Here is a 15,558-nt window from a genome sequence, read left to right as displayed (position 1 = left end):
CTTTCTCTGACTGGCTTATTTCGCTTAGCATAATGCTCTCCAGGTCCATCCATGATGCAAATAATAAGAGTTCTTCCATTTTTACAGCAGTATAGTATTCCATTGTGTGGATGTACCACTGTTTTTTAATCCACTCATCTGCTGATGGGCACTTAGGCTGTTTCCAAACCTTAGGTATCATAAATTGTGCTGCTATGAACACAGGGGTGCATATATATTTTCTGATTGGTGTTTCTGATTGCTTGGATGTATTCCTAGAAGTGGGATTGGATTGTTTATCTTTTGTTATGTTTTATGAGTTCCCTATAAATTTTGGAGATTAAACCCTTATTAGATGTAACATTGGCAAATATGTTCTTCCATGCAGTGGGCTCTCTTGTTATTTTGTTGATGGTTAATTTTGCTGTGAAGAAGCTTTTTATTTTGATGTAGTCCCATTTGCTTATTTTCTCCTTAGTTTCCATTGTCCTAGGAGATCTGTCGGTAAACATATTGTTACAAGATATATCTGACATTTTGCTGTCTATGGATTCTACTAAGATTATTTATGGTTTCCCATCTTACATTTAAGTTTTTTATCCATTTTGAGTTTATTTTTTGTATGGTGTAAGTTGGTGGTCAAATTTCATTTCTTTGCATGTATCTGTCCAATTTTTCCAGCACCATTTATTAAAGATACTGTCTTGACTCCATTGAATGCTCTTGCTTCCTTTGTCAAATATTAATCGAGCATCATGGTTTGGAGCAATTTCTGGATTCTCTGTTGTTTTCCATTGGTCTATATATCTGTTCTTGCAACAGAATCAGAATGTTTTGAGAACAATGGCTTTGTGATATCACTTGATGTCTAGTATTATGATCCCTCTAATTTTGTTCATTCTTTCTCAGGATTCTTGTGGCTATTTTTTTTTTATTCCATATAAATTCTTGGAGAGTTTGTGCTAGGTCTGCGAAATATGCCATTGGTGTTTTCATGGGGATTGCATTGAATCAATAGATTGCTTTGGGTAGTATGAACATTTCAATGATGTTGATTCTACCAATCCATGAACACAGTTTATTCTTCCACTTGTTTATATCTTCCTCTATCTATTTTTTCAATATCCTGTAGTTTTCTGAATACATGTCTTTTTACTTTTTAGTTAAGTTTATTCCTAGGCATCTTAATTCTTTTGTTGCAATGGTAAATGGGATTGTTTTGTTTGTTTGTTTCTCTTTCTGTGAGTTCCTTATTGGTGTATAAAAATGCTATAGATTTCTGAGTGTTTATTTTGGATCCTGCTATGTTGCCAAATTCATTTATTAAATATAGTACTTTTTTGATGTAGTTTCCAGGGTTTTCTATGTACAATATCATGCCATCTGCGAGTAATGACAGTATTCTTCTTTTCCAATTTGGATGCCTTTCATTTTTTCCTTCTTGTCTGATCGCTTTGTCTAGCACTTCCAGTACTATGTCAAACAGGAATGGTGAAAGTTAGCATCTTGTTCCTGTTCTTAATGGAAATGGTTTTAGTTTTTGCCCATTGTGTATAATGTTGGCTGTAGGTTTGTCATATACGGCTTTTAGTATGTTGAGGTATGATCCCTCTATTCCCACTTTGACGTGAGTTTTTTCTCAAAAAGGGTGTTGGATTTTGGCAAATGCTTTTTCTGCATCAATTGATATAATCATGTGATTTTTGTCTTTCAATTTGTTTATGTGATATATCATGTTTACTGATTTGTGGATGTTGTACTAGCCTAGAATCCCCGGAATTAATCCCACTTGGTCATGCTGTATGATATTTTTAATGTGGAGTTGGATATGATTTGCTAGAATTTTGTTGAGGATTTTAGCATCAATGTCCATCAGGAATATTGGCCTGTAATTTTCTTTGTAGCATCTTTATCTGCTTTGGGGATTAGGGTAATGCTGGTTACAAAGAAGGAGCTTGGAAGTGTTCTTTTCTCTTGAATTTTTGGAATAGTCTGAGGAGGGTAGGTTTACAATTATTCTTTGAATATTTAATAAAACTGCCATGTGAAGCTATCCAGACCAGGGCTTTGCTGAAAGATTTTTTGTTTGTTTGTTTTTTTATTACTGCTTCAATTTCCTCAGTAGTTATTGGCCTATTCATATTTTCTGATTCTTACTGATTGAGTTTTAGAAGATTGTATTTTTCTAGGAATATGTCCATTTCGTCTAGGTTGTCCAGTTTGTTGGAACTGAGTTGTTCGTAGTATTTTATTTTTTACAATCCTTTGTATTTCTGTGGGGTCAGTTCATTTCTTTCATTTCTTAATTTCTGATTTTGTTTATGAGGGTCCTCTCTCTTTTCTTCTTGGTGAGCCTGGCTAGAGGTTCATCAATCTTATTTATTCTTTCAAAGAACCATCTCATGGTTTTATTGAATATATATATATATATATATATATATATATATATATATATATATGATTAGTAGCTCGGTGCATGAAATGTGTGCACATTGAAAGGGAATTAATTAGAGGAACATAATTTGGACTCAGTATCTAATATCAATAATATGTGAGCGTGAGGCAGTCCGCATTTCTGAAATTCAATGACATGAATTTTAGCTATTACTTTCCCAAATAAATGGAATTTACAGATATCATTTAAAAGAGCATTCAGCTTCATATTAAAAACTCTGGCTACCAAGTCAGGTCTGTTTTCAACTTTTTGCCAGCATTGTAATTTGTTTGCAATATCTGCCCATTTGGGGTTGCACGTCATGGTTATGAATAAAACGGGCTTGCCATACCTCATTACAATTGCCATAGCATCTTGATATCGCTGCTTCATATTTCTGGGACTACCCTCAGAAGATGATGGAAGTATTATCATTTTACCAATTGACACATTGTCCTTTTCAGATCTAGATTTGAGATAATCCATCAAAGCACTATATTTTTCAACTCTCAACTTAGATTTGTTTGCTTTGATGAAATTTATCTGATTGGCCTTCATTTTTTAATACGAACCCACCATAAACTGTTGAGTTAATTTTCCTGCATTTAAAATAGGATTGAACGTGTCCCGCACAGAGAGATGAAATCCATAATACTGCATTTGTGTGACTCATGTCCTTACATTTTGTCTAGTGTTACTGTCAATTACACTGTTGTCTCTGAGTCTTAATGCAATATCTGTTCCCCAGCCTTTTCACCATGTGGGAAAAGAACAGGATATGTCATCGCATCTAATGTAGGAAACAGGATATTGATTTGTTTCATTTCAGGGGCATTTGGATTATTGGGATCTGGTTTACAATGAATGAGCAAGTCCCTTTCAAAAGGAGGTTCTCCATCTTCGTTTCTGAATATGACAGCAATCTCGGTTACACGGGGAGAATTATATCTACCAAGGTTACTGTTAGGATCATATTTAATCGCCATTGTTACTTCTGTGGGAGCAATACCTTTTGCTGCTGCTTCAGATTGGACTTCCTTTTCTACCTCATGTAGCATCTTGTACGATTTTGTTAATTCATTTATTTCATGCTTGAGGTTGTTGATATTGATCATGAGTCTTTTTGAGCAGCCCTGGTTTTCTGGCATTACTAATCTTTTACTTGTAGCTTTGGCTGTATCCAAATTATAGAGTTGAACAAACATCCGAGAAACACCATCTGAAAGATGTAAAGTTCCAGTACGGTGATAAACTTGTCCGTGTATTCTAAAACAGTATGGCCCATATCCTGATGGTGATGCAATATTTGCACTCATGGAAGCAAAAGCAAAAGAACTATTTATGGAATGAATATTTTCTATGAAATTTTAACTGTCAGAATCTTTGTCATTAATTTTCTTAAATATGCCGGGTAATCTGGAAAATGTATATCATTTGGACAGACTTTCCCTTTGCTACAACATCGAGTAAATTTCCCATCAGATGGTTTTTCATCAGAGAAATTTAGTGATAGGCAAAATTCACATCGAACAGTCATCCCACCACAACTATGTTCAAGGATTGCATCGTCATGTGCTCCATTTTCGCCGAGAAGGCAGTTCCTACCGGTATTGGTAGTACTTGTTGATGACTGTTCTCTAGACATATTCTGTCATTGCCACCACCTTCTTTCAACTTCAAAGGCACGTTGGTCTTTAGACATTTTCTGTCGATAACACTGTTTTTTTTTTTTTCAGCATCAGAGTGATGTTTTTCCAGTAGCCGGTGTTCAGATACATCCTGTCACAGGCACCGCCTTCTTTCAAGATCAGATGCACGCTGCTCTGCAGACACTTTCTGTCAATAACACTGGCATCTTTCAGCTGCAGAGCTACATTGTATCAACAGTTGTCCTTTAGACATAGTCCCACCTCCCTGCTGTCACGGTCTGAGATGCAGGTGAATGAGAGTCCTGGCTGTCAGGCCGCTGAGAGCTGTCTGACCAAAGGCTGATTCTGGCTGATTCTGTAGGGGTGGGACTTCCTCCTCCCTGATGTCAGTTTCCACAGCTGTGATGAGGAAGCTAGGGTGACAGAGGGAGCCAAACCCTCCAAGCCACCCTTCCTCTCACTCTGCTCTATGTCCAGCAGTCTCCTGCTCTGCCAAGTTCTCCAAACCTCCCGCTCTCCGCCTGCCGTTCTCCCACTCTGCTCTCCGCCAGCAAGGTCCCAGGAGCCCATGGGTGTGGCTAGGCATGGGTGGCCTCGCCTCCCATGCCAGCAATGGTGCCAGGAGTCCGAGGCTGCAGCCGCAGCCACTGTCGCCTCCTGGGCGCCAAACACCTGCATATGCAAATTAACCACCATTTTTGTCAGGTTAATTTGCAGTCACTCTGATTGGCTGGTGGACGTGGCTTGTGGGCATGACTTGAGCATAGCAGAGGGATGGATAATTTGCATGTTTCTCTTTTATTATATGGGATAGTCTCTATATCATTTATTTCTGCTCTGATCTTTATTATTTCCTTCCTTCTACTTACTCAGGGCTTTTCTTGTTGCTCTCTTTCTAATTCTTTAAGTTGTAGGGTTAAATAATTTATTACCAGTTTTTCTTGTTTTGTGTGGTAGGCATGTAGTGCTATAAACTTCCCTCTGAGGAATGCTTTCACTGTGTCCCATAAACTTTGAATTGCTGTGTTTTCATTGTCATTTGTTTTCAATATGTTTTTTATTTCTTGTTTGGTCTCTTTGGTAACTCACTCATTGTTTAATAGCATGCTATTTAGCCTCCAAGTGTTTTATTTTTAATTGTTTTTATTGCAGTTGATTTCTTTTTTCATGTCATTGTGATCTGATAAGATGCATGATATGATTTCAATCTTCTTGAATTCGAATGGACTTATCCTGCATCCTAATATGTGGTCTATCTTTGAAAATGTCCCATATGTACTTGAGAAGACTGTATATTCTGTAGCTTTGGGGTGAAATGTTCTGAAGAAATTAATTAGTTCCATCTGATCTAGTGAGTAGTTAAGGATTGATGTTTCTTTGTTGATTTTTTTTTCAGAGTATTTATCCAGTGATGTCAGTGGGGGTATTAAAGTCCCCTACTATGATTGTATTGCTGTAGATCTCTCCCTTGATATCTTCCAGAAGTTTTTTATGTATTTGGATGCTCCTGTATTGGGTGCATATATGTTTACCTGACTTATATCCTCTTCTCTACCGATCCCTTTAGTATTATGAAGTGGCCTTCTTTATCTCTTGTTACGGCCTTCACTTTGAGGTCTATTTTGTCAGATATAAGTATTGTTACTCCAGGTTTTTTTTCTTTTTCTCATGGGAATATTTGCTAATACTCCCCTGTGAAGCTGTCCTGGCTTTGGCTTTTGTTTGCTGTGTGTTTTTGTTTGTTTGTTTTTCTGCTTCAATTTCATCAGTTGTTATTGACCTTTTTAGATTTTCTGATTCTTCTTGATGCAAGTGTGGAAAGTTGTATTTTTCTTGGATTTTTTCCATTTCGTCCAGGTTGTCCAGCTTGTTGGCATATTGTTGTTCATAGTATTTTTATGATCCTTTTTATTTCTGTGTGGTAAGTTGTTACTTCACCTCTCTCATTTCTGATTTTATTTATATTTTTTTCTTGATGAGTCTGTCTAAAGTTCCATCAACATTATTTATCTTTTCAAAGAACCAGCTCTTGGTGTCATTTATATTTTGTATTGTGCTTTTAGTCTGTATGTCATTTATTTCTGCTCTGATCAGTATTATTTCCTTTATTCTACATACTCTAGGCTTTTCTTGTTGTTCTCTTTCTAATTCTTTAAGTTGCAGGGTTAAATTGTTTATTAGCCATTTTTCTTCTTTCTTGAGGTAGGCCTGTAGTGCTATGAATATCCCTCTCAGGACTGCTTTTGCTGTGTCACATAGATTTTTTTAAATTTCTTTCTTGATTTCATTAGTAACCAATTCATTATTTAATAGAATGCTTTTTAGCCTCCATGTGTTTGAATGTTTTGGGGTGTTTTATTGCAGTTGATCTCTAGTTTCATGTCATTGTGAGCTGAAAATATGCTTGATATGATTTCAGTTGTCTTGAATTTGTAGAGACTTAATTTGTGTCCTGACATGTGGTCTACCTTTGAGAATATCCCATGTGCACTTGAGAAGAATGTATATTCTACAGCTTCGGAGAGAAATGTTCTGTAAATGTCTATTAAATCCATTTAATCTAGTGTGTTGTTTAGAGTTGCTGTTTCTTTTCTGATTTTTTTTTTTTGGTCTAGAATATCTATCCAGTGATGTCAGTGGGTTGTTAAAGTTCCATACTATGATTGTATTGCTGTCCATCTCTCACTTAAAGTCCTCCAGAAGTGTTTTCATATATATTTAGGTGCTCCTATATTGGGTGCATATATGTTTACCAGCTATATCCTCTTGTTGTATCAATCCCTTTAGGATTATGAAGTTGGCTTCATTGTCTCTTGTTATGGCCTTCATTTTGAAGTATATTTTACCAGATATAAATATTGCTACCACAGCTTTTTTTTTTTTCCATTTCCATTTGCATGGAAAAAAATTTTTGCATCCCTTCACTTTCATACTGTGTGAATCTTTTGTTCTGAGGTTAGTCTCTTGTAGACAACATATGTATGGGTCATATTTTCTTATTCATTTAACTACCCCTTTGTCTTTTGTTTGGAGCATTTAAGCCATTTACATTGACATTTTTATTCTTTATATCTGTTTTACTCTTTCTTTCTCTATTACTTTTTCTTGAAAAATTCCTTTAGCATTTCCTGCAGTGTAAGTTTGGTGGTAATAAACTCCTTTAGCCTTTTTTTTTTTTTAATAATCTTTGAAGCTCCTACTTACACCTTCAATTTTGATTGATAGTCTTGCTGGATAGAGTAGTCTTGGATTCAGTCACTGGCTTTTCATTACTCTGTATACTTCATGCTACTCCATTTTTGCCTGATGTTTTTCTGTTGAGAAAACATTTGCTTGTTTAATGGGAGCTCCCTTGTAGGTAATCTCTGTCTCTCTCTTGCAGCCTTTAAGTTCCTTTCTTTGTCTTTAACAATTGTTATTTTAATTATGATGTGTCCTGGTGTGAATCTTTTTGGGTTCATTTTAATTGGGACTGTCTGTGTTTCCTAGACTTGTGTGACTTTTTTCACCAGGTCAGGGAAGTTTTCTGTCATCATTTCTTCAAACAGGTTCTCTATTTTTTGCTCAAATTCTTTTCCTTCTGGTAGCCCTAGTATGCAGGTCACTGTGGCAGTTCTGTGCATTTGGGGGCATGAGGTCATGTCTACTAGGTGGTTTCAAGCAGTGGGGCCATTTGTCCAGGGGTACCAGGTCAGACACAATGGGTTGCAGTGGCAGGTCTGTGCATCTGGGGGCATTGGGCCATGGTGGCAGGGCTGTCACACCACATGAAAGCAGTAGGGCCAGTTGGGCAAAATCATCTGGTCTGTCATGGTGTGTGGGGGTGGCAGACCTCTGGGTCCAGGAGTCAAGGTGGTGAGGTTGGCAGTGTACTCCACTGGTGGAAGAGGCAGCCCAACTTGGTGCTGCTCAACTGATGCAGGAGGCTTACAGGGGTTGTTCAGGTGGTGTAGGGGGCAGGGTGAGCCAGGCACTGCTCTGCTGATGGAGGAAGCAGGTTGGGCTAAACATCCAACTTGCCAATATGGCAGGGCAGGCCAGGTGCTCCATTCACAGAGAGGGTCGGCCAGGTGCTCAGCTCATGTAGGGTCAAAGTTCCACAAGCCAATGTGGCAGGGCAGGCCCCAGACACTGCTTGTCAAGGCATCCTGCCGGTCCTCCAAGGCCCACAGTCCAGGCACACCAAGCTGCTATGTCTAGTCTGTGTGTCCAGAGGTTTCAGGTCCCAGCAGTGGGGGCATGTGCTTCCATCCTTTGCTTAGGGGTACTGAGGTAGGGCTACTCCTTGAAGCCTCCTCCCACAGAGGACCCTGTAGGTCCTTCAAAATGGCATGCTCTCCACTTTCAAGCATAGAGAAACACCTGGTTGTGCATCACACAGCAGCTCTTCTGCTGGAGCGTCCAACCCCGACCACCTCCACTCCCCCTTTCCCACCCAGCTCCTTCTGAAAGATGCCCTCCCACATTCACAACCACAAACACTCTCCTACGCACCCACTCACACAATAACCCTCACTCCAGTCCTGTCCTCTGCCACATTGGTCCTGCCATTTTCTTAACTGTTTCTGACTCTTACATTTTTTCTTCCATTCTTGGCTGTCTTCCTTGATGTTTTGATTTTTTGTAGTGCCATACTTTGATTCCTTTCTGTATATATTTTGTATATCTGCTACAGGTATTATATTTGTATCATAAAGTTTACATAAAACATCCCATTTGTAGAGCAGTCTGTTTTGAGTTGCTAGCAAAGTAACAGACCACATACAGATTACATTTTAACTTTTCCTTCCCTTACATTTGTTATTAATATCATCATTTATATATTTTTAGATTGTGTATCCATTAAATTATTACAGCTATAGTCATTTTTAATAATTTTGTATTTTAACTTTTATACTGGTTAAAAGTGATTTACACACCTTCATAGTATTAGAACATTCTGAATTTGACTATATACTTGTCTTTAGCAATAAATTTTAAATACTTTTATGTGTTTCCATGTTGTTAGTTAGTGTCCATTTATTTTAACTTGAATAAAGTCTTTCAGAATTTCTTGGAAACCAGGTCTATTGGTAATGAAACCCCTCTGAATTTGTCTGGAAAAGTTTTATCACTCCTTCATTCAGAAAGACTGCTTTGTAAAGTGTAGTATTCTTGGTTGACAGGTTTTCCCCCCTTTCAGTACTTATCATATATCATTCCACTCTCTCAGGACATACAGGGTTTCTGCTGAGAAATCTGTTCATAGTGCTATAGTTTCTTTGTATGTGATAATTCATTTTTCTTGTGCTGCATTCAAAATTCTCTCTTGGTCCTGGTATTTTGAGAATTTAATAGACTATGTCTTAGTGAAAATCTCTTTATGTTTAATATATTTGGGTTTCTTTATGCTTCAAGGATCTGGATGCTCATTTCCCTCTCCAGATTTAGTAAGTTTTCTTTCATTATTTCTTGAAATAAGCCCCTTCCCCCCCGCCCCCCTCACCCCTTTTCTTCCTCTGCTCCTTCTGGGACTCTCATAATGTGTATAATACTTTGTAGACAATGTCCCATAAGTCTCCTAGGTTTCGTTTTCTTTCAATCAATCTTTTTTTTTCTCTTTGTTCCTCTGACTGGATAATTTCATATGACCTATCTTTATGCTCACTAATTATTTCTCCTGCTTGGTCAAGGTTAAGTTGAAGCTCTCTATTGAATTTGTCTATATAGTCATTGTGTTCTTCAGTTCCAGAATTTTAGTTTGGTTGTTTTCTATGGGTTCTATAACTTTCTTGGACTTGTCATGGGAATTCCTTGTCAGACAGTTCAAAGATCTCTGTGTCAATAGGGTCAGTTTCTGGTGCTTTATGTTGTTCCTTTGGGGGTGTAATATCTATGCAATTATTACTAATCCATGAGGCCTTATGTTGTTGTCTCTTTGAAGAAGTAGGAAAATCTTCCAGTCTTTAGAGAGTGGCTTTGGAAAAGAAAACCTTTATCAGTCAGCACACAAGATAAAGGGTGGGCCATTTGATGAGATCCACAGGTGGACTTGCTGCTGAAGTTTTTAGGAAGGCTGATCCAAAGCCAAGGTCATTTGGTGGACAAGCCTGCTGGAGCAAACTTGCAGCCTGGGGTCATAGGGCTGGCACATCATTGGGGTAGACCTAGAGGCTGGGTCCACAGGAATATATCTTGGATGCTGGGTCTGTGGTTACATCATGAAGACTAGGGGAACAATGCCTGGCCTGAAACTTGGTACCACAAGCTGGCCTGGTTCTGAGGCTTGCCTGGAGCCTGTGTCTGTGGAGGCCAGAAGGGAATGGGTTGGTACTTGGGTTCACTGGGTAGGCCTGATGCTAGTGTCCAAATAAGTTGAGTGTTCACTTCACTCTCCTCCCCTTAGGTACAGGGTAATTTCCTCAAACTGCACTGTGTGAACTTGGGGGAAGAGTGACATGGGTAATATAAAAATGTTCTTCCTGCCATATGCCATGCACTTTTTCTTATTTTTGTGTCCTACCCAGGTGCTATAATCTCTCAGCTGGTTACCATGGCTCTCATGAAGGTATTTTGATATATGGATGGTTGTACGAATTGATGTTACTCTGAGGGGACATGGTCTGGAAACTACCCTTCAGCCATCTTGCTGATATCATTACTCCATTTTAGCTGGATTTGAAATTAAAATCTCAGAACATTCAGAAAGCACATTGCTCACCCATTTCTATGTATTGAGTTACAAATCTAAGAACCTCCTGGATCCTCCACTGGCATCCTAAGGGATCACGGAAACTGGTTTTATAGGTTTATCCTTATCCTATTTACTGCCAAAGGACTAATTTGCTCTTTGGGCATACATTTTTAAAACCATGCTTTGTATGGCCCAGGAGCCAGGAAAAGTCTACATTTACATGGAGAAAAATGGCCACACCTCCACTTCTGCTTTCTTTGTGTCTAATCACTGTTAAGAAGCTAAAGGTACATTTTAGTACTGACCTTCACTTTCATCTAGGGAAGTGGTATTATAGACACGTGTCCTTTCCCGCAGCAAGCGCTTCGAAATCGTGATTGGTTTGTGCCTTCTAGCTGTCACTCGAGGTGGAGGCACTGGGGGTGCAGCACTTTCCTCAGGTGGGCCTGAATAGATCTGTAAAGGGGGAATATTTACAGGAAACAATTAGAAAGATCAAGTTTTTATCTCCCTATGCCAGTGATGGCGAACCTATGACACGCATGTCAGAGGTGACACACGAACTCATTTTTTGGTTGATTTTTCGTTGTTAAATGGCATTTAAATATATAAAATAAATATCAAAAAATATAAATCTTTGTTTTACTATGGTTGCAAATATAAAAAAAAAATTATATGTGACACGGCACCAGAGTTAAGTTAGGGTTTTTCAAAATGCTGACACGCCGAGCTCAAAAGGTTCGCCATCACTGCCCTATGCTAACTACTATTTGATGCCAGTCAGCATTACATCTAGAGTCTGCCATATCAATTCTAAAATGACTAAAGAAATGGGGGAATTATTTTAATCACTCTAGCTACCAGCAAGAGTTTAGAAATCTCCTACCATGTTCAAGGCACATGATCTGGCATTTCTCAGTGTGGAAGAAATAATACAGACAAAAACTCCAACATCAGTAGTGGATTTTCCACTTACAGCCTGGGAAACCTTAGTCAAGTCTACTCCCATGTCTGAGCCTTAGCTTCCTCATCTGTAACACAGATAGGGTGCAGTGATAATCAAGTGAAAACTGTAATCAAGGTATATGGCATGAGTAGGGGTGGAGTGTGGAGATAATGAAAAATACCCACATGTACTCAATTTTTCGGAAAGGATACCAAAGAAACTGGTTATATTGTTTGCCTCAAGACAGGACTAATGAGTGGCTGAGGAAAGGATGAAGGAAAATTTATTTTCACTCCTATATCATTTTGATCTTTTAAAATTTCATACCCTTTATGCATTACTTATTAAAAATAGGACAAAAACAAAGTGCCTTGGAAAATGTAAAAAGTGTTGGATTGATGAGAGAGGGACTTTGATTAAAATTTTTATACAGTGTCTCACATGTCTTTGGGGAGAATGACATTTTGGTCAAAGAGTACACACTTTGGGAGGAAACACATACGTGCTGAGGGAGGGAGGTGACCCTTATTCAATGCAATAATGAAATCAACTCCAATGATTAGTATAAAGAGAAATGTTAGAGCCCAATATTCTATCAGAAAAGAGTCAACATAGGCTGCATAGTCACGGGATTTATATGTTTGGAAACACAAGGCAAACTTGTGTTACACCTGGATAATGGTAGAGAACAATACAAGAATATTCACAAGATAGTACATGTCTCAATGTCTCATGGCTTAGGGAAGAGAGACTATGACATAATAGTAAGCAGATGAGCTTTGAGACCATACAGTTAGGGGTTATATTTCTGGTTCCACTGTTATTTAATAACAATATTATAAATACCTAAAAATTTTGTGAGCATTTGCTTAGGTATTCTTATTCCTTGTTATTCATCAAATACTCCAGGGCCTTTGCACTGAGTATTTCATCTATTTGCAGTGCTCTACCTCCAAATATTCATGTAGCTTTCTCTCTCAATTCCAGTAGGATTATGATCAAATATACTTTTAATAAGTCCTTCCAGGTGAATGTATCTAAAACGTTGACATGCTTCCCTCTACCCAACACTACCTATGCTCCTCTCCTGTTTAAGTTTTTTTTTTTTTCAATCCTCACCTGACGATAATTTTTCCACTGATTTTTTTAAAGAGAGAGTGGAAGAGAGGGGAGAGAAAGAGAGAGAGAAAGAAACACTGACAGGAGAGGCACATCGATTGGTTGCCTCGGTAGGCACACAAACCAAGGCTGGGAATCAAACCACAACTGAGATACATGCCCTTGACAAGGAATTGAACCTGTGATCCTTTGGTCCATGGTCCAATGCTCTAACCACTGAATCAAACTGGCCAGGGCTCCTGTTTAAGTTTTGTTCTTCTAAGCATTCCTTATCACTTTACAGCATAGTATATTGTGGTTATTTATTTTTGTTGTTGTCTGTCTCCTCACTCAATTGTAAGCTATATGGAAGTATATCATCATGTTCACTGCTATATCTCCAGCAATTAGTAGAGTGATTAGAATTGCTGAGCCAAAAGTCAAACACACTTAAAATTAAATGGCCCACTATAGCTACTCCCATTTTCCAGCTATGATAGTGCAAAAGGGACTAGATTAATATCTTCAGCCTGAAACAATAAAAAAAACCCTAGAAAAATACATGGAATAATGGTTTTCAAGGCATTTAAAATCTGACAATGAAGGACAGTGATACACAAGAGACAGGAAAAACTAATGAGATGAGCCCTATGATTGGTCCAGCTTATAGATTGGAGTCTGCACAACATAATGCATGGAGGGGAATTCAGGGGGAGCCCATCAGTCTCCCTAAGTTGATGACATTGAGTTGCAAGTATGGGGAGGGCAAAGAAGTGAGAGTTTTCAGGGAAGACTACCAGAGAGAAGACTGATGCACAGAGAGTTCTGGAAATCTGTAGGGGTTCTTTTTAAGACTTTAACTGAGTGCTGACCAACACATATGTGTGAGGCAAGAACCACATGATAAAATTACAGGGAACAATATCTAAGATCACAGAGTACCTGGAAGAGTTCCTCTTCTCACCAACCACAATGAAAAATATAATAATTCATAGGACACTGGGTAGAATACACAGAAAAGTTTTGCCTCATTAGCTAAAAACAAAAACAAACAAAAAAAAACACAAAAAAACAAAAACAAAAAAACACCCTAGAGGAAACACTGTTCTTTTTCTGCCTAACAAACACTAAAAGAAATACTTTTAAAAGAAGTACTTTAAAAAAAAGCACCAAGCTGTTTTCAAGTAACTTAAATGTATCTCAGAAAATAGCTTAAGAATATTATTTATAGGAATACAAAAAAAAAAAAAAATGGCCAAGATCCAAGAAGGCAAAATTAGCAATGTCTTGCACCAAATAAGAATTATAATAACATACCTCTTTTCAAATTTGGTGATTTTTATTTCTTTTTCTTGCCTAATTGCTCTGGCTAGGAATCCAATACTAAGTTGAATAGGAGTACTAAGAGAGAGCACACTGGTATTGTTACTGATCTTAGTGAGAAAGCTGTACACTTTTGACATTTGAGTACGATGCTAGCTGTGGTCTTGTCATATATGAAGTGTTTTGTTGAGGTGCATTCCTTCAGTACCCAATTTTTAAATTTTTTTTTATGAAAGGATGCTGAATTTTAGAAAATGCATTTTGTGCAACTAGTGAGATTATCATATGATTTTTATTTTTAATTGTATTAATGTGGTATATCACATTTATTGATTGTGTATGCTGAACCACCCTTGCTTTCCAGGGGTAAATCCCACTTAATCATGGTGTATTATCCTTTAGTATGCTGTTGAATTTGATATGCTAGTATTTTGTTGAGAAATTTTGTGTCTATATTCAACAGATATATATGTTTGTAGTTTTCTATTTTGTAGAGTCCTTATTTGACTTTGGTATCAAGGTAACTTTGGCATCATAAAATGAGTTTAGTAACATTCCCTTCTTTTCAATTTTTTTGAAGTTTGCGGAGGACTAGAATTAACTCTTTTTTTAATTAGTAGAGTTCACCAATAAAGCCATCTAGTCCTGGGATTTTTTCTTTGTTTGGAGATTTCTGATTATTGATTCAATCTCCTCACTCATTATTAGCTTGTTTATATTTTCTATTACTTCATGATTCAGTATTTGTAGGTTGTATGTTTCCAGGAATTTAACCTTATTTTTTAAAAAATGTATTTTTATTGATTTCAGAGAGGAAGGGAAAGGGAAAGAGAGAAACATCAATGATGACAGAGAATCACTGATCTGCTGCCTCCTGTAGACCTCACACTGGGGATTGAGTCAGCAACCTGAGCATATGCCCTGACTGGGAATTGAACCATGACCTCCTAGTTCACAGATTGATCCTTCTTTTCCATGTTGTACAATTTGTTGGCATACAACTATTTCTACTAAGTACCTTTCAATAATAACTTTAAACGTAAACGGACTAAATGCTCCAATCAAAAGACATCAAGTGTAGGGGAGGCTAGGGGACTGTCTAGGGCGGGGGGATAAAATGGATACATATGTAATACCCTTTGTAATACTTTAAGCAATAAAAAAAATAAAAATTAAAATTAAAAAAAAGAAGATTGAAATCATAAAAAGCGTCTTTGCAGACCACGATGGCAAAAAAAGTAAAAAAAAAAAAAAAAAGACATCAAGTGGCTGAATGGATAAAAAGACATGACCCATATATATGCTGTCTATAAGAGACCCACCTCAGAATAAGGGACTCACACAGACTGAAAGTGAAGGGATGGAAAAATATCTGTCAGGCAAATGGAAATGAAAAAAAAAAGCTGGAGTAGCAATACTTATATCTGACAAAATAGACCTCGAAGTGAGGGCCATA

The 15,558-nt window shown here is 37.6% G+C and overlaps 1 protein-coding gene across 3 annotated transcripts in view; it reads right to left on the bottom strand.

Annotated features, from left to right (window-relative positions):
* The window catches only part of OPHN1 (oligophrenin 1), a 571,284-nt gene that overhangs the window by 54,056 nt on the left and 501,670 nt on the right, over nt 1-15,558 (bottom strand). For all 3 annotated transcript variants that reach the window (XM_059679643.1, XM_059679645.1, XM_059679644.1), the window contains exon 20: nt 11,041-11,191. In XM_059679643.1, the coding sequence (XP_059535626.1) occupies nt 11,041-11,191 (151 nt within the window). The remainder of the gene's footprint in view (nt 1-11,040; nt 11,192-15,558) is intronic.

Source organism: Myotis daubentonii, chromosome X, assembly GCF_963259705.1.
Source record: "Myotis daubentonii chromosome X, mMyoDau2.1, whole genome shotgun sequence".
Classification (NCBI taxonomy): domain Eukaryota; kingdom Metazoa; phylum Chordata; class Mammalia; order Chiroptera; family Vespertilionidae; genus Myotis; species Myotis daubentonii.
This window is presented reverse-complemented; position numbering and strand designations above follow the sequence as displayed.